The following is a 19,746-nucleotide window of genomic DNA, read 5'->3' as shown; positions in this document are numbered from 1 at the left end:
ATTCATGGACCTGACATTTTAGGTTCCTATGCAATATCGCTCTTAAGCTTGTTCTGTTATATAGAATGGGATGCAGTCAGATTTCAAATATTAGTTATGACATGATACACATAAGCCATTTTTGTGAAAACAATAGGTAGAAAAATCTTTTGAGACATTAAAAAGGATAATGCTACTCACATCCCGAGCTACCATTTGTTGACACCAGGGTCAGGTTGGAAGGCCATGGATTCCGAACAATATCTTGCCAATGAATAGTGTCTGTATAACAGAGAAATTTGTTCTGGTCTACATAGACGCCGCCATTTAGGATTTCTGTATTAAAACAAACAAACATAGATTTGCTGTCAACTTTTTTGATGATGAAAGGTAGTCAATCAAACTAATTTACTCTTAAGCTATCTTCAGGGTTAAATTAGTTACTTTGTTAATAGTCAAGATTTCTTATAAAATACCTTTTTCCTGAGTCATATAGACTGCAGAAATTTGAAAACATTGAACAATACAAAGAAAAATAAAAACTCATAATTCAAACACTCAGAGAGAAACACTCTTCACTGTTTGGAACAGATTCTATCAGTCTCTTTTCTGTTTTATTTCCTCTGAAATTGGAATAATATTGTGTATATATTTCATAACCTGATAATTTTGTTAATACTAAATGGTTAATAGTCAAAGGCAATTAAATATTATTCTGTGTTATTTCTAAGGAGAATATGATACTCCTGGGTGTAACTTAAACAATATTTATTTAACCAATCACCCCTTGTTGGTAATTTAACTTGTTATCTCTGATTAGCTCTTTAAATTATTTTTCCCTATAAATAACATTCACAGATTGTGAATATTTTTAAGGCTTTCTGCAAATTGCCAAATTTCCCTTAAAAATATTATTTCAGTCAATGTGACATTGACTGGAGTCAGTTAGGTAAGTAATCAGCACAAAGTGGAAGGTAAATTTAATGCTTCAATCACAAAAGTATTCTTTATTCATCTCCAATTCAGTCAATAGAACTGCCAATTATTCTTTAAGAAAACACAAAGCAAGATATCATAGATATTCTCTGGTTCATTGCAACAGGGCATGACTGTGATACAATGCACCAAAACCAATGTTTACTTGATTCTTATTTTATGACACTGGCCTTAATCAGCTAACTTGTTCCCTCTGAACAGTGGCTGATAATATACATAGATTCTTGTACAGATAGCTTTACATTATCCAGACAAAAAGGTAGAAAATACTATTCTTATCATTTTGAGAAACTGATTAAAAATACATATAGCATCTTCCTACTCAATATATACTACATTTTTTCTTCCTGTCTAATATAAAAACAAGAGAAATCATATAACAGTCCATACAGCAGTCAGATACAAAAAACAAAATTCAATTAACAGTGATTTATATAGATAAGTGATTATTTTTTTTTCATATGATAAGAAACTTAGCAGAGGCAGTTGTGGATATTAGTTTAGCTATTCTGCAGTACCCACCACCTACTATGTATTTTGGCTTTGTTCATTCCAGGCATAAGATGACTGCTGCATCTAAAGACGTTTGAATTCAAGGCAAGATGAAGACAAAAGAATGAACAGGTGGCTTTTGATTTGAAACGGGATGTTTACCCAAGGATTAATCTGCATTTTATTGGCCAGAACAATATCCTAGGCTGAGCGAGAAATTCTTAAGGTGGACATATTGTTATGCAAACAAAACCTAAAATGTGCAGGGGTGTTAGCAAGGAAGGTGAGGGATGGGATATCAGGACATCAACCAACTCTGTCTCCTCTACTGGCCTTAAGAAAATCATCTCTCCTGTGCAGTGAGTGCTTAGTCTCTTAGTTGTTTTGGACCCTTTGTGACCCAGTGACCAGGGTCCCCTGTCCATGGGATTTTTCAAGCAAGAATACTGGAGTGGGTTGCCGCTTCCTTCTCCAGGGGAGCTTCCTGACCTAGGGATCGAACCCTTGTCTCTTGTGTCTCCTGTATTGAAGGTGGATAATTTATCTCCTGAGCCATCAGGGAAGCCCTCTCCTGTGCAGTATTCCAAGCAAAACGTTTAAAGGAAGTGAAGACTGTCTGAGTGAAATGAAAGTCACTTAGTCGTGTCCGACTCTTTGAGACACCGTGGACTATACAGTCCATGGATTTCTTCAGGGCAGAATACTGGAGTAGGTAGCCTTTCCCTTCTCCAGGGGATTTTCCCAACCCAGGTCTCTCACATTGCAAGTGGATTTTTTAGCAGCTGAGCCACAGGGAAGCCCAAGAATATTGAAGAGGGTAGCCTATCCTTTCTCCAGGGGATCTTCCTGACCCAGGAATTGAACCGGGGTCTCCTACACTGCAGGTGGATTCTTTACCAACTGAGCTATGAGGGAAGCCAAGAGTCCCCTTAAATGAAAAAGGAGCATAAAAGAATGAAAGGAACATGTAACAGCATAAAAAAAAGTACTTGTGGAAGTAAGATTGGAGGTCACATATAAAGTGCATTACTATATAGCATGTATAGAATCCTCCAGATTAATTTTGACATTGTAGGACTTTCCACATTTAAAATCAATCCCATTCCCATTATTAATTCTATCACTGACTATTGGATCCATTTTCTCAAATAGGAGGGGAAAAAAAAAGAAACAAAGAAATTAGATCATCTTTCTACTTCTACAACCCAGTTCATTATTTTTCATGACCTAACCATACAATCTTCATCAAAGCAAGAAGGGAGATGTAAGAGGTAAGAAAGATTCTGAAAATGGATTTCTGCATTAATGTTTGGCATTAAGTTTCTATCTAAGAAATGTGAGGATTTCATACTAATAGCTTTCTCATGAGACATTAGGTGATGCTCTTCTGCACTAGGAATAATTCTTCATTAGGTGACAAAGAAAGGAGATTTTGACTGCTATCCAGGAAACAAAGGTTATTTTTCAGTCTAGATTTGGAAAAGTTCTGCTTTAAAAAAATGTGAATAGAAAATGTAATAGCTCAAACATTGTAGAAAGAGTATATTTTTCAGGAGTCACATTTTAATTTAAATAGTTCATACTGAAGGAACGCAGCATCCATCTACAACTTCCTATCTAAAAATATTCAAAAGAATCAGATTATATTATGCTGAATAATAATCGCATCAAATCCCTTTCTTCAACAAAATTAATCTCCTACCAATGTTGACATTTATTTCTTAGAAATACTCTGTTCAAGAGCTTGACTTATACATGGAAAAGGATTTGAAAAAGAGGCAATAAAAATTCAAGGATAATCTCACATGTTCAAATTTTAAATTGAGACTATAAGCATGATCAATCTGGATGATATTTTTATTATTCTGAATTAAAAACTCAGCATCTGCTAGCAATTCTGGTCAGCAGGATTTATAATATTTTAGTACTTAAATAGATAGTTTATTCATGCATGTGTATATTTTCCCTGAAAATAGTCTTTTTTTTCCTTTATGTTTGGCTTAGATGGTAATCTGCCTTTGAATGCCATAATTTCACAATCAAAAAGTGTATATTTTATTGAAATTTATAGAAGAATTTTTGTGTACCCTTCATCTTATATTTTCTTTTGATAAACTTGATTACCTAAATATGCATCAGGAAATAATGTCAAATTGCATTTACTCATTTATATCATTTATATTTATTTCATAACTTTATACAGTGTTAGTGTTAGAATATTAATTAATATGTTCTGTGTGGATATATTCAGTTAGATTTATTGCTGGACTAAGAAAATTCTAGGAAAGGTATTAACCTGCAAGAAAGTTGCTAAAAGACACAGATTATTAACCTGACAAAAGGGATAGCTAATGTCTCTACCTTCATTGACCATGAAAGAAAGTGAAAGTGAAGTCGCTCAGTCCTGTCTGACTGTTTGTGACCCAATAACTGTAGCCTACCAGGCTCCTATGTCCATGGGATTTTCCAGGCAAGAATACTGGAGTGGGTTGACATTTCCTTCTCCAGGAGATCTTCCCCACCTATGGATTGAACCTGGGTCTCCTGCATTGCAGGCAGACACTTTACTGTCTGAGCCACTAGGAAAGGCCATAAAGTTATTGACCATAAAAGCTTTTCTAAAATTATCTGTTTAGATTAGAAAAAGGGACAAAGATTAGAAAAAGAGAAAATCTTGTTAAGATATTTATCTAGGATGATACCAGAAAAATGTCTGGCTATACCTTTGCTAACAGCTTGTGTCAACTTTGTTATACCAAGAGTTTCTATTCCACTAGCAGCATGAAATTGTGATTAATAATTATATGTTAAAATCATGTAACAAGACAATTGCAAAGGATCTAGGCAAATGAGGCACAGATTTAGATGAAATTCAAACAAAGATACCTGAAAGTATAGAAGGATTCAAAAAATATTGAATAACTAAATGAGTTCAAGTTACACTAATCTCATTCCATTAAATGTCACTTTCCTTGCAGGAAATACATCAGAGTAAATAAAGACAGACACAAATAGATTCTTGGTCACTGAAACAATTAGTAGGAAAAAAATCTGCTATCTATTGTCTTATCATATTATATAAATATATTTCCAGCAAGTTCACAGAACAAAACTGTCTTGTATAAAAATGCCATTGATGCTTTTGAACTGTGGTGTTGGAGAAGACTCTTGAGAGTCCCTTGGACTGCTAGGAGATCCAACCAGTCCATCCTAAAGGAAATCAGTCCTGGGTGTTCATTGAAAAGACTGATGTTGAAGCTGAAACTCCAATACTGTGGCCACCTGATGCAAAGAGTTGACTCATTTGAAAAGACCCTGAGGCTGGGAAAAATTGAGGGCAGGAGAAGAAGGGGATGACAGAGGATTAGATGGTTGTGTGGCATCACCAGCTCAATGGACACAAGTTTGGCTAGGCTCAGGGAGGTGGTGATAGACAGGGAGGCCTGGTGTGCTGTAGTTCATGGGGTCATAAAGAGTCAGACACGACTGAGCAACTGAACTGAACTGAAATACAATAAGATATATTAAATACAAATTTCTATGAAAAAAGTATAGTTTCATTATTTAAACAACTCCACTAAACACTTAAATATGTTTGTGTCTCAAACACTTCCTACTAGATTAATATGTGCAAGTCAAGTAAAAAAAATAGCTTTTTTGGGTACTAAGTTAATTGTAAACTGCACTCCTCTCCAATGTGTTAAATTTAACATACATAGCACATGATTTATACCTGAAGTATTGAGACTAAACTCCATGAAGGCAGGGGATATTTTTCAGTGCTGTACCTATTATGTAAAATTTGAAACAACAGTTAATCAATGAACATTTGTTAAATTGAACTGAAAAAAATTCCCCTGACATTTGTTACTGACATTGAGCAGTTTATTTCTGGTATAGTTCATAATTTTAAATTATATTCTGACCAAATCAAAGTAAGAATGGAAGTTATCTTTTTTCAATAAGCACTCTTTAGGAGAACAGAAAAGTTATACCCATTTGAATGCAGAGTTCCAAAGAATAGCAAGGAGAGATAAGAAAGCCTTCCTCAGTGATCAGTGCAAAGATATAGAGGAAAACAAGAATGGGAAAGACTAGAGATGTCTTCAAGAAAATTAGAGATAGCAAGGGAACATTTCATGCAAAGATGGGCATAATAAAAGACAGAAATGATATGGACTTAACAGAAGCAGAAGATATTAAGAAGAGGTGGCAAGAATACAGAACTATACAAAAAAAATCTTCATGACCCAGATAACCACAATGGTTTGATAACTCTCCTAGAGCCAGACAGCCTGGAATGTGAAGTTAAGTGGGCCTTAGGAAGCATCCATATGAATAAAGCTAGTAGAGGTGATGGAATTCTAGTTGAGCTATTTCAAATACTGAAAGATGATGCTGTGAAAGTGCTGCACTCAATATACCAGCAAATTTGGAAAACTGAGAAGGAAATGGCAACCCACTCCAGTACTCTTGCCTGGAAAATCCCATGGACAGAGGAGCGTGGTGGGCTACAGTCCACGGGGTCGCAAAGAGTCAGACACAACTGAGTGACTTCACTTCACTTCAGCAGTGGCCACAGGACTAGAAAAGCTCAGTTTTCATTCCAATCCCAAAGAAAGGCAATGTCAAAGAATGGTCAAACTACTGCACAATTGCATTCATCTCACATGCTAGCAGTGTAATGCTCAAAACTCTCCAAGCCAGGCTTCAACAATACATGAACTGTGAACTTCCAGATGTTCAACCTGATTTTAGGAAAGGCAGAGGAACCAGAGATCAAATTGCCAACATCTGATGGATCATCGAAAAAGCAAGAGAGTTCCAGAAAAACATCTATTTCTGCTTTATTGACTATGCCAAAGCCTTTAACTGTGTGTATCACAACAAACTGTGGAAAATTCTGAAAGAGATGGGAATACCAGACCACCTGACCTGCCTCTTAAGAAATCTGTATGCAGGTCAGGAAACAACAGTTAGAACTGGACATGGAACAACAGACTGGCTCAAATAGGAAAAGGAGTACATCTGGGCTGTATATTGTCACCCTGCTTATTTAACTTCTATGCAGAGTACATAATGAGAAACGCTGGACTGGAAGAAACACAAGCTGGAATCAAGATTGCCAGGAGAAATATCAATAACCTCAGATATGCAGTTGACAACACCCTGATGGCAGAAAGAGAAGAGGAACTAAAGAACCTCATGATGAAAGTGAAAGAGGAGAGTGAAAAGTTGGCTTAAAGCTCAACATTCAGGAAACTAAGATCATGGCATCCGGTCCCATCACTTCCTGGGAAATAGATGGGCAAACAGTGGAAACAGTGTCAGACTTTATTTTTGGGGGCTCTAAAATCAGTGCAGATGGTGACTGCAGCCATGAAATTAAAAGACACTTACTCCTTGGAAGGAAAGTTTTGACCAACCTAGACAGCATATTAAAAAGCAGATACCTTACTTTGCCAACAGAAGTCCATCTAGTCAAGGCTATGGTTTTTCCAATGGTCATGTATGGATGTGAGAGTTGGACTATAAAGAAAGCTGAGTGCCAAAGAATTGATGCTTTTGAACTGCGGTGTTAGACTCTGACTCGTGAGAGTCCCTTGGACTGCAAGGAGATTCAAACAATTCATCCTAAAGGAAATGGCAACCCACTCCAATACTCTTGCCTGGAAACTTCCATAGACAGAGGAGCCTGGTGGGCTGCAGTCCATGGGGTCGCTGAGGGTCGGACATGACTGAGCGACTTCACTTTCAGTTTTCACTTTCATCTATCGCAGAAGGAAATGGCAACCCACTCCAGTATTCTTGCCTGGGGAATCCCAGGGACAGAGGAGCCTGGTGGGTTGCTATCTATGGAGTCGCACAGAATTGGACATGACTGAAACGACTTAGCAGCAGCAGCATAAATTTACCTCACACTGTTACATCAATCACTTTTTATAAAGGTGTAAAGTGACATTATGACATCCTAGAGAAGGCATAAAATACTTTTGTCTCAGCATTCTATTCCATAAAGATTGCACATTTGACCATTTAGTTCCCTCAATTCTCATTTGCATGAGTCTAATGAAGAAGGGAATGTTTGTGTTATTTAAATAAGTTCTTTTGTACTTTTCATTTCTTTTCAAATGCTAGTTATTATACTGAACTTGGGGGATGAGTGACCATTAGCAGAATCATTGACATTTTGCAAATATATTCTCTCAAAAGAAAATGTGATAAAATACTGAATCCTGGCATTTGTTCTCCTGCCCTGTATGAAACAGCCTAATTGTGATGTAGAATCCCTACTGAAAATACAGATTAATATGACCTTCCTCAGTTTAAGAAGTTGACAAAATTGCTTTGACCTCATCAGCCACAATTCATAAACAAGATTGAATGTCTTTCTCTTTTTAGAAAGTAAAGATTATAACTTTAAGTGCAGTTAGCCATATTCCACTTTGGTCTATATGATTGGTATCAATAGTAAACATTTCCTTTTACTCACAAAGCTATCAAACACAAGCAAGGATGAAATACTAAACCTCAATCTTTGATTGTATATCTAAATGTCTTTTTTTGCATGGGTGCATTTACAGGTCAATCTTAGAATTAAAATGATAATAAAAATAAAGATTGCACTTGTCTAACTGAGAACCTCTGAATAATGCATATATCACACTTTCATTGCCTATCCAAGCTAAAGGTCATAATGAAGAAGTCAAAACCCAAAGTGGAAAAAGTCCATCTTCAAGATGAAGCTACAGGAAGCAGTTACTGGATTTCCTCAGACATAAAGCAATGTATCTTTTTCACTGTCATCACCTTAAGCCATGAAAGTCTGTTGGCAGATAATGATACGAAAGTAATATAGCTCACATCATCCACCTGTGATACTTAATACATCATCTCTGGAATGGACTTGGTCCAGAGATTTCTGTATCTTTCCCAAACCCAGACCTTTCAGCTAGGAGCACAATGAATTGCTGCTACCCCACTGGGTCAGCCCTCAAGGTTCATTATTAATAAGCTGAGACTCTAAAGGCTAATGAGAACCGGGTGCTTGAGGAGACAATGGCTCATTCATCATCAATCAAGCTTTGAAGTTTTTATACAGATGATTTAAGGAGAGTTGAAGTGTGCAAAATTGAAATGTCACATTTGTATTGGGAGTGGGGAGAGGGTGATAATGTAAATGAGTGATGTAACCTTCTATATTTCAGCTCAATGATCAGAGTCAAAAGCTCATGATGCAGATACCAAACGTTAGGAAGAAACAGTGGGCAGTTTTTTTGAACAGAGCAAGGCGATTTCAAGAAGAAGTGATTAGAACATTCACTACAAGTCAGCTTAAGATAAAAAATTAGAGCAAAAATAATCTTTATTTCCTTTGAACAGAGCTCAGTAATTCTCCCTACAATGTTCCAATGTATTAATACACATTTCAGGATCCAATGTTTTAGCTTAAATCCAATCAATATTTTTTAGCTTGAGTCCTAGCCCTGCTGAGAAGTCTACCGTGACCATTTAGTTTTTAGAGAAGTGCCTCTAACTCTTATGACACTGATTATCTGGATAACTCATCTAACAAAGCAAATGCTACTTCACCTTCTTTGTTCTTTTGTGTACTTTTCTTTAGCACAATATAGGTCTCTGGAGGATAAGAACCACAACATACATCTTTCTGGAGCCCTGGTACCAAAGTGTCAAGCACATACTAGAAATTCAAATACTTTTGAAGATTATAATAATACTGGTATCTTCAGAACATGACTAACATTTGTAAGAAGTTGTTAGTTGCTTAAATAATAACACAGTAGTGATATCTTCTCCTTATGCACTAGATGATATTTTCACTATCTATATACAATATTAAATAAAATTTTTTGACCTTAATATATCAATTATTTCTATTCATTAAGGAGGTAGTAATCCACTTAGACATTCCTAGTCTCTGGAAAGTTTTAAAATAAATTTTGTATTGTAATTGGCCTTATATTCCAAACATAGAATCTCCTTCTCAGATTGTTCTCTCACTTTATTCTATAATTCTATGTATGTGTCAACATGTTTAATATTTTTTGTAATGATTTCTCCCAAACTTATACTTCCCCTGTATTTCCATATTTCCATTATAATCAAAGTAACATGCTGTAAAACTCAAAACTTGAGATTTATAATTAATTTTTCACCTCAATATTTAATCTGTCATGACACTCTAAATAAAATCCTCATAATGTTTATTTTAATTTATCCTATTACTTTTATATTCCCTGCTACTTCTTAATTTAGACTCTATTATCTCATAGAAGATTCAACATTTTGCTCCTAATCCAACCTCTCCACAAATTCATCTTATATGTCACAGTTATAATATATTGAATATTATAGGTAGATGGAAAGGTAAAAAGACGATAGATATAGGTAGGTAAGTAGGTAGGTACAGAGATAGATTAATAATTCTCTATTAGGGCTTTGAGTAGAAAACAATAATACTCAATCTAGTTAGTTGGATAAAACTAACTTCAAAATCTGGTTCTTTGTTTACTAGATATTTGACCTTGTATACATTTGTGAGACTCAGTTTGTTCAACACTATAATGGGAATATTGTACTTATAGGCTCTGCCACACAATTATGGATTACATTACAGTTTATATTTAGTAATTATTCAAACAGCTGTTTATTGATTATATTGTCTCTTAATGAGGATCTTTGCAGACTGCCACAAGACAGTTATATTTTTGTCTTGTTGGCTTGAATTCAGTCATGGAGCCACAGCTGGCCATGAAACGTAAGGAACTACAGTTTTTATAGTGAACAGTCATATTACTAGCTAAAGCTAAATACTGTTTAAAAGTTAGGCGGTTATAATGGACTTGGGACACAATAAGCAGTCTCTGCCACTGACTCAGAAGAAATCTTTTGGCATTTTGTACATACGTACAAAACCTAAATCTTGTGACTTGAACAGTGCAAAATTTTTTTCCCAAATTTCTATTGAAGTACAATATACATACAGAAGGGCTTCCCAGGTTGCGCTAGCGGTAAAGAAGACACCTGCCAACGCAGGAGACATAAGAGACGTGGCTTCGGTCCCTGGGTCAGGAAGATCCTCTGGAGGAGGGCATGGAAACCCACTCCAGTATTCATGCTTAGAAAATCCCATAGATAGGGGAGCCTGGCAGGCCACAGTCCACAGCTTCACAGAGTTGGACAAAGCTGAATGGCTTAACAATCACACACACATACATACAAAGATGTGCATCTTTCATATGCAAAATATTTTTTCAAACTGAACACACATGTACCCAGTACTCAGATCAAAAAACAGAACATTCCAGCACAACAGAAGCCTTCCTCATGCTTTCACTCCCTATTGAAACCTCTATCCTAACTTTGAGCAAGATCACTTTCATGTATTTTTGTACTTTATACATAAATGGAATAATATTACATGCATTCTTCTTGTCTGGCTCCCTTTTGCTCAACATCATGCTTGTGAAATTCACCCATACTGTTCATTTGCATTGCTCTATGGTGTTGCATGTTTTGTTTATCTAATTCTACATGGACATCTGGGTCGTGTATTTTCCACATTTGAACTATTACTTCTGGTGCTACTAGAACATCCTAGGATATGCCTTTTAGTGACAATATGTACACATTTATGTTGTAGACATATATAGAAGTGAAATTCCTGGGCCTCAGTGACAATTTTCCAAAGTGTTTTTGCCAATTTATATTCCCATTGGTAGAACATGAGAGATCTACTTGCTTTTTAACCTTGTCAACCTGTGTTTTTTAAAATTTTTTGTAGCCATTCTGGTTAGTAGAATGTGGTATCATTTTAATATGTACCTCCCCAATGATTAATAAAGTTTAGTCTCTAGCATACTATTTTTGAAGTGTAATTTTTAAGGCAAGAGGTTTATTTCCATTTACCTGAAAATAGATATTCCTATGTGTGAAACATTTACAAATCACTGTGGTAAAACTGATTTCTTTTTGAGGTTATTAGTAAACAACTGAGTGATTAATGTACCAGATGTTACCCTCCTAACTTTTTAATTTCCTGTAGGGGGGTCTGACTCAAGGTTTTGGAAATGGCATTTCATAATATTTTAGAAAAATGCATTAAAACTATACCAAAATTATAACAATAAACAGAAAAGTACGGCTTTGAGAAGTTGAATGAAAAAATTCATATTAATGAATGAACAGTGAACGTGAAAGTCGCTATCATGTTCAACTCTTTGTGACCCCATGGACTGTAGCTCATCAGGCTCCTCTGTCCATGGAACTCTCCAGGCCAGAATACTGGACCCAAGAGCCATTCCCTTCTCCAGGGGATCTGCCCAACTCAGGGATCAAACCCAGGTCTCTTGCATTGCAGGCAGATTCTTTACCAGCTGAGCCATCATATCTACCTAATAAAAGAGAGATGAACATAATCAAAGGTATATAAAGAGAAAGAATGAAAAATTTGCTATCTTCTTCTTATTAAAACAGAATACCCCATTGCATAAATATCAAACATTTTTATTCCCCTATCCACTGGAAAGCCTTCATTACAGACAATGATCTTCTTAAGTAACTGTTCCAAGTTTCCAGAAAATGTAACTGCTTCAGCGAAACAAATCAGTAGAGTTCATTGCTTTCATTACCAATAAGGGGGATAGTCATATTAGTGTCTGGAAATAATTTGTCCCTCTTATTTACAGGCTTTAATACCATAAGCCTGGGATATACTACAAGGTCACTTTCAAATATCTCACCTACAGTATTAGTTTATATAGTTTTAATAACTTCTCACAATGTGTGATTTCTTCACTATTTCTTTAGAGTTTTTCAGAAAAGTATGCTTTTTCTTGATGATAATAAAAAATAATATTGCTATATATGTTTGTTGCTGGCAAGCTAAGACTTGCAATAAAAAATCAAGCAAGAGAAAGCAGAATGATTTAATCTTTTAGAATGATTATAATACAATCAGAAGCATCACCATTTTAAGAGGCTATATAAGGCTAGTAAAAAAATAACAAATGCATGGATTGGGGCCCTGAGTGTCTCTGCTAAAATGTCTATAACATTAAATTGATGCCAAAAATAATAAATAAAAAATTACAAAATAAAGAAATCATAAAATATGAGTACAAAGAATCAGATTCTAGAAGACTTACAAAAGCCACAGATAAGTCTACAATGACTATTTCCTTTAAGTACAGTTTTAATCCAAAGACAATTATAAAAGAATAATTGAATAGGACTAGTTGTCATTTTGTAAAGCACAGGTTTCAAAACCTGAAACAACAGGTATCATGGAAAAATGGAGAGAGGAATAGTTATGAAGTAAGATTGGTTTGCATAAAGTTTTAAATTATTATACATTTTTTTTTGTTTGAGTCACTAAATCATGGTCAAATGCACAAATCTTAAGTTCAATGTTTTTAAAATATACGTGTGTTTGGTGTTTCTGTATCTGTCTCCATGCAGTCACCACCCAGACAAAAATAAAGAATATTTCTATTCCTCCAGAAAGTCATGCTGGCTCCTTCTCAATCAAGCATTCCCAAATCCACTGTTCTGTCTGTCACCACATATTGGTTTTGCTCGCATGTGACGTGTGTGTGTGTGTGTGTGTTTTAGTCACTCAGTCGTGTCTGACTCTTTGTGACCCCCATGGACTTAAGCTCACCAGACTCCTATGTCCATGGAATTCTCTAGGCAAGAATACGGGATGTGCCATTCCCTTCTCCAGAGGATTCTCCTGACCCAGGGATCAAAACCAGGTCTCCCACATTGCAGGCAGATTCTTTACCATCTGAGTCACCAGGGAAGCTCTTTGCCAGTATAAATGGAGCAGAACAGTATGTATTATTTTCCCTTGCCTTTTACTTAAAATATTTTTCCCTGTCATTTATAAGCTCTGTCACTCAGGGCCAATTTTATTTTATTCATTTTCTTACAATTTTATTGGACTATAGTTGATTTACAATGTTGTGTTAGTTTCGGGTATACAGCGAAGTGAATCAGTTATACATATACATATATCTATTCTTTTTCTATATTCTTTTCTCATATAGACCAGTACAGAATATTGAACTTACTGTGCTATACAGTAGGTTATTAGTTAGCTATTTTATATATAATAGTGTGTATATGTTGATCCCAATCTCCCAATTTATCCCTCCATATTTGCTCAGACTTTTTAAAAGTTAACGTTACATACTTAAAATATGTGAAGAAAAAGCTCATAAAATTTCTTTGAGTATATTTAATGAATAACTATATCCTATGGATCCTAGTAACACTGCTGATAATTTTCATGTTGTGATTTCTGATGTCATAAAAGACAGCTCCACTATACAATGCTATAGCTCTGTAACTTGTATTGTCATATCTTTTAAATTAAGATATGCTGCTAAGTCACTTCAGTCGTGTCCGACTATGTGTGAACCCATAGACAGCAGCCCACCAGGCTCCCCCATCCCTGGGATTCTCCAGGCAAGAACACTGGAGTGGGTTGCCATTTCTTTCTCCGATGCATGAAAGTGAAAAGTGAAAGTGAAGTCGCTCAGTCCTGTCCGACTCTTAGTGACCCCATGGACTGCAGCCCACCAGGCTCCTCTGTCCATTGGATGTTCTAGGCAAAAGTACTGGAGTGGGGTGCCATAGAATTAAGATATACTATTATCTTAAAATGCTTCCACCATAAAATGCTTCCAGGGTTAATAAATAATGGTTTAAAATGTATTGTGGGTATTTGGCTGCTCTCGGAGACTGAACATGAAGAAATGACCCAAGTGCCAAAGTGCATAATATGTCAGATGGTTCAGGGAACTAGAGAGCTGACATTCAAGAAGGGAACACTACTGGAATATAAAATGGTGCACAGGCTTCATTCCTGTGGGTAACCATGACTCCCCCCATAGATGACCTGTGAGACTTTGGTTATGTTAGCTATCCTCCCCAAGTCTCGGTTCCCTTATCCAGAAAATGAGGATATGGATATTAACGATGCCTCTCTCACAGGGAAATTATATGGAAAAAATGAGTTAATCCATGTAAATGCTCATCACAGTGTCTGTTAGGTGACATTCAGTCAATGCATTATTGTTATTACTATGAAGGGGAAGGTAAGGAAAGTTCTCTGGCAAGCTGATTGCTTCTGTCTTGCTTGATCATTATCTCTGCTCCCTTTCATAAATGTACTTTTGAGGCAGGGTTCTTAGACCAAGTTATATGTGGGTAGCATTTGCTCATTTTCAACAATTACTTTCAACTTGAGTTTCAGATGTGGGAGCATAGTATAGGTTCTGGAAACTCATTAAATTAATTAAGATGCTAAATCCAGAATTTTCTTTTTGGTTATGATTCCTGTAGCCCCAAAACATAACAAATGAAACACAGAATGATAAATCAAGGTGCCAACTGCCTCATACAGAGACAGGGATCAAACTAGGATCCAAAGGCCCACCAGGTTCCAAAGCCCATTGTTAATCACCTCACTCTAGCAGCTCTTGGTAATGCTGCCACTGTTTGAATTTATTTCTAATCCAATATTTCTCTCAAGTCTTATAGAAGTCCTATGAGTTAGTTAATACTAATCTAATTTTATAGATAAGAAAAGTTTAGAGAGTTCAGTATTCTAGAGAACTATGATTCCAGCTCATTCTGCCTGCTGAGTTGGGGTCCTGCTTTTAAACTTTATTCTATACTCCTTCCATAACAGGAAGAAAAGACTGAGAAATTTAAAGGGGGGGAGGAGGCAGTGAGTTTAAGCAGAGATAAAGCACAACTTTAGCTTGTGTAATCTAAGTATAATTAAGAAGTCACAGTAATTTCCCTGAAGTCTTTTTGAAAATACTTTATTGAGTTGAAAGGTAAAATTATGCTTTTAAGGTATCTTTTCTGCATGAAAAACTGTGTATTTTAAAAACATCCTGGCTCTGTTAGATGGTTGGACGACATCCCAATCTCATCATTGGAGGTGCCTTCCTTTTGCCTCTGTTGAAAGTAGACACATAGGAAAAAGCAGCACAATAAAATTTCAAGATTTCAGCCTACTTAAGTAAAAACACTGAATTAAAGAAAAGAAAGGCAATGTTATTATGTTCAAGTACTCTGGAAACTATATATGCTTAGTTTTGGGGTGAAGGTGAAGGTGAAGTCGCTCAGTCATGTCCGACTCTTTGCGACCCCGTGGACTGTAGCCTACTAGGCTTCTCCGCCCATGGGGTTCTCCAGGCAAGAATACTGGAGTGGGTTGCCATTTCCTTCTCCAGAGGATCTTCCCAACCCAGGGATTGAACCTGGGTCTCCCGCATTGCAGGCAGATGCTTTAACCTCTGAGACACCAGGGAAGCCCCTTAGTTTTGGGGAGCTACATTTTAATAGAGTAAAATGATTTTTAATTATCTTATCCAAATCATAGCAAGAATAGAATCTCTATGTTCTTTGCAATTGGATTTTTAAAGATATGAAAACGGGTAATTTAGATGCATAGGGCATCTGGTTCTCCTAACCAAGTCTGCATTCTCTGTATATTATTTTTTCCGTAAGTGCTGTTAAGCAGTTAATACAAAGAGTACAAAAGAGCAAAGCATTCAAATTAGTAAAATGAAATCAGTGAGAATTTAAGTTTAAATTCTAATCATTTTAATGGCTCACATGAAGGAAAAGGAATTCAAAAATTAAAACATGGTAAAATGTAGATTTATCAAGGTGTCTTCTTTGTAGGTAATAGTATTGACTTGAATTGTATACAACTCAATTTTGTAAGATGACTGAAATATTTTCTTGGGGTACACATTTAAAAAAAATTATCCTCCCTTCTTTATTATAACAATATATTCAGTTTTAGATATGTGTATAAGATAACTTGTTTTATTTTAATAGTGGAAAAAGAGGTAGGTGATTTTAATTGGAAGTTGGGGAAATTTTATTTACATTAAGTTCATAAACATATTGAGAAACCAGATAAGTATATACTATACATAGATGAATTTTATTCTACCTCTAACAAAAGGATGCATTACATTTCAAAGACTTCATTATCTTCCAAATATGAAGTCCTTCACTAAAATTTTCTCACATGTAAAGTAGAACTACATAGACAATTAATCTCCTGTGATAATCTCTATTTTAAACTACCAAGCTTCCGATACAAGAGGAAGAAAGCGGGTAAAAAAGGGAAGAAAAGAAAAAGGAGACTACCTAGATCAGTACAAAAATCTGGACTCCCAGTGGAGATGTTAGCAGGAGAACCACTCGTGGCTTCGGTTCTACTTTACCACTGTTACATATACATCTTTCCTTATAATTAAACAACAACATAAAAATATTATTTACTCAAAAATGATCATATTTTGAGAATTGTTCTCAGTAATTTTCTAAGTGGTCATCTATTCTCATTTTACATTAAGGCTCAGAACAATTAGAAGGCAACATCTGGCAAATACTGCTCCTAACTAGATGCTAAACATAATTATTTTAAAAGTGTATTTGTGTTGAGATCAGAAATAAAAAAAAAACAACATCTTCATGCCTTAAAATACATTTTCAAAATTAAAAAAAATTTAAATGTTCCTTTTGTAATCATTTAATATTCTCTTTCCTCTGAAGCTCCAAGAGTTATAATCTAAAGTGAAACTGAAGGGAGCTTCATCTCTGATGTGCACCTAGCTATTTCCGTGCTTCAAAGCCTACAGAACCATCTGCTTGTTGGCAGGTGTAATTAATTAGCTAAGTGGAAGAGACGCTCCCTTTTAGAGTGAATAGGAGGAGAGGAGGGAGAAGCCTGTGAAAACCCAATCCTGGGCAGACCAATCGGCTGGGTGCCTCTGGGCAAATTTCCGATGCTGAAAACTCATTGAATTTAATGGTTCTTAATTTCACAAGATTTCTAATTACAGCTAGGATAATAAGATGTGATCCAAAAGTTGAAAAAAATAAAAAAATGTTCCTTGGCACATTTTCAAGGAAAATCCTTCCACACAATGTAGACATGCTAAAGTGTAGGAGTTTATTTACTTATACATTTTATCCACTAATTCACTCAACTTTGCTAATCAGCAGTTTTGAATATATTTGGCTAACAGGTGGTGAATGCATGTTTATAATAGGAAAATGTATCAAGTTAATTTTTTTTAATCCCAACCAACATTTCTTTTCAGAAATACTTAAAGAGAAGTCAATCCAAAAAGTAGTGCATTGTGACTCATTTGATAAATTAAAAAATGACTGTATTCTAAGAAAATGAAAGAACAAAAGATGATAAAAACCAAAACCATAAATTTCCTATAGATTTATCTAAATAGCCTACATTAACTTTTTGTTGGGCTTCTCTGGTGGCTCAGACAGTAAAGAATCTGCCAATAATGCAGGAGACCCAGGTTCAATCCCTGGGTCAGGATGATCCCCTGGAGAAGGGAATGGCAACGAACTCCAGTATTCTTGCCTGAAAAAAATCCCATGGCAGAGGAGCCTGTCCGGCTACAGTCCATGGGGTCACAAAAAGCTGGGACACGACTGAGCGGCTTTCATTACATTATTACGTTTTTGGTAAAAGGTCTAAATGATAAGCATTCTACACCTCCTCTTTTAAATACTCTAATGAGCAAAATAGAATTCCGTCTTAAACTCTAATGTCTTCTTGGGCTTGGCCTTCAATGGGCAAGGTGAGGAAGGCTAAAAAATAGGAATGGGTGGAACTGTGACAAATGCAGACACTCCTACAACTACAGGGAGCAGTGGCCACCCAGATCCAAAAGTGTTACCCAGAGGCAGTGTAAGCTTAGGGTTGCCAGAGTTCAGTTTTATTCATGGCATCAGGAATTCAGAGTTTATTGGTAAATATCCCACATTGAAACATTTGCTATACAAAGCCAAGCACACCTGTGGTCCAGTTACGTTCTTTGGCTGGCAGTTTACCACATCTAGTTTATTGAGGAACTCCTAGATTTAAATTGAAAAAAATATTTTAGATAAGTAATGTTTTATATAAATCTGGAGTTCCTCTATAATTATGCAGGCTTTATATCAATAAACATATTGATATTGTATCTCACTTATCAAGTCTTATTAGCTCTTCTACCTAGTGACATAGAATGGAAAGGGAAGGTGAGGCAGTTTTATGACTTACAGAAAAGCAAAGAAGTAAAGGGGGTTTCCCAGATGGCACAGTGGTAAAGAATCTGTCTGCCAATGCAGGAGACGTGGGTTTGATTCCTGGGTTGGGAAGTTCCTCTACAGGAAGAAATGGCAACCCACTTCAGTATTCTTGCCTGGAAAATCCCATGGACAGAGGAGCCTGGCAGGCTATTGTCTGTGGGGACACAACTGAATGACTGAGCCTGCACGCATGAAAGAAGTAAAAAAGCCCCAGGGTTTCGTGAAGAATGGAATTGAGAAAGCAATGGATTCTACACCTCCTCTTCATTCATTTTGTGATCCCATTTGTTGTAATGGAGGTGAAATAAACCTCTGGCTATAGAATGAAGTTTGGAATGTGTGCTGCTGAAATATTACCAAGGTACACCATATGCTGACCACAGAAGTTATGTGTATTTTATACAGGTGAAAGCTAACCGGAAAGATGAAATGTAGTAACTGGCTGTATATTACTGCGGTCCTGTTTACAGGAGTAACTTAATAGCACAAAGAAAACTAAAGGACAATGGAAGGTTAAATTGTGATTTGGATAAAGGGGAAAAAAGTGGGAAAAAAAAAGTTACAGTCAGGAATTATACCCCTAGACTTTCTTGGTTCTAAATCAATCAGCCCAGTGGTAATATACATCTGATCCTTGGAGACTAGAGGCAGCAAAGGAGAAAGAAAAGTTTAATCTGTATATTAATAATTCTGAATGGCTTTTGCTATGAAAAAAAAAAAACCCAAAAAACCCTGACTTCTATGCAACAAACAGAATTTCTTCTTTGGAAAGAAAGGAATTAAGTGACTTTCAGGTCCCACTAGTACTGAAATCAACAGGTTAAAAAAATTCCTAAGAAGTCATTCTGTTAGTCAAACTTTCAAAAGAAAGAAATCCCAATAAATGACATTAACATTAGACAAGCGGGATATTTTCAGCCAGGGGCGGAGTGTAGATGAAATTTTATTTGTCCATTGTTTTTTCTCCTGCTCTAAAAAAAGTCAGGTAATAGTCTGGGGATCAAATTGTGAACCAAAATTTGATCTCTTCTCTATAATTAGGATGCACGAATCTTGAGATGGGCTCTTTCCAAGAGAGAGAGCCATATCTCAGGTTATTTTTATTTATTTATTTATGTT

The 19,746-nt window shown here is 35.9% G+C and overlaps 1 protein-coding gene across 4 annotated transcripts in view; it reads right to left on the bottom strand.

Annotated features, from left to right (window-relative positions):
* ERBB4 (erb-b2 receptor tyrosine kinase 4) overlaps window positions 1–19,746 on the bottom strand; it is a 1,297,156-nt gene that overhangs the window by 411,826 nt on the left and 865,584 nt on the right. For all 4 annotated transcript variants that reach the window (XM_005676493.3, XM_005676495.3, XM_005676492.3 and 1 more), the window contains exon 4: window positions 181–315. In XM_005676493.3, the coding sequence (XP_005676550.2) occupies window positions 181–315 (135 nt within the window). The remainder of the gene's footprint in view (window positions 1–180; window positions 316–19,746) is intronic.

Source organism: Capra hircus, chromosome 2 (assembly GCF_001704415.2).
Source record: "Capra hircus breed San Clemente chromosome 2, ASM170441v1, whole genome shotgun sequence".
Classification (NCBI taxonomy): Eukaryota; Metazoa; Chordata; class Mammalia; order Artiodactyla; family Bovidae; genus Capra; species Capra hircus.
The sequence above is the reverse complement of the archived record's forward strand: the minus strand, read 5'-3'. Positions and strand labels throughout refer to the sequence as shown.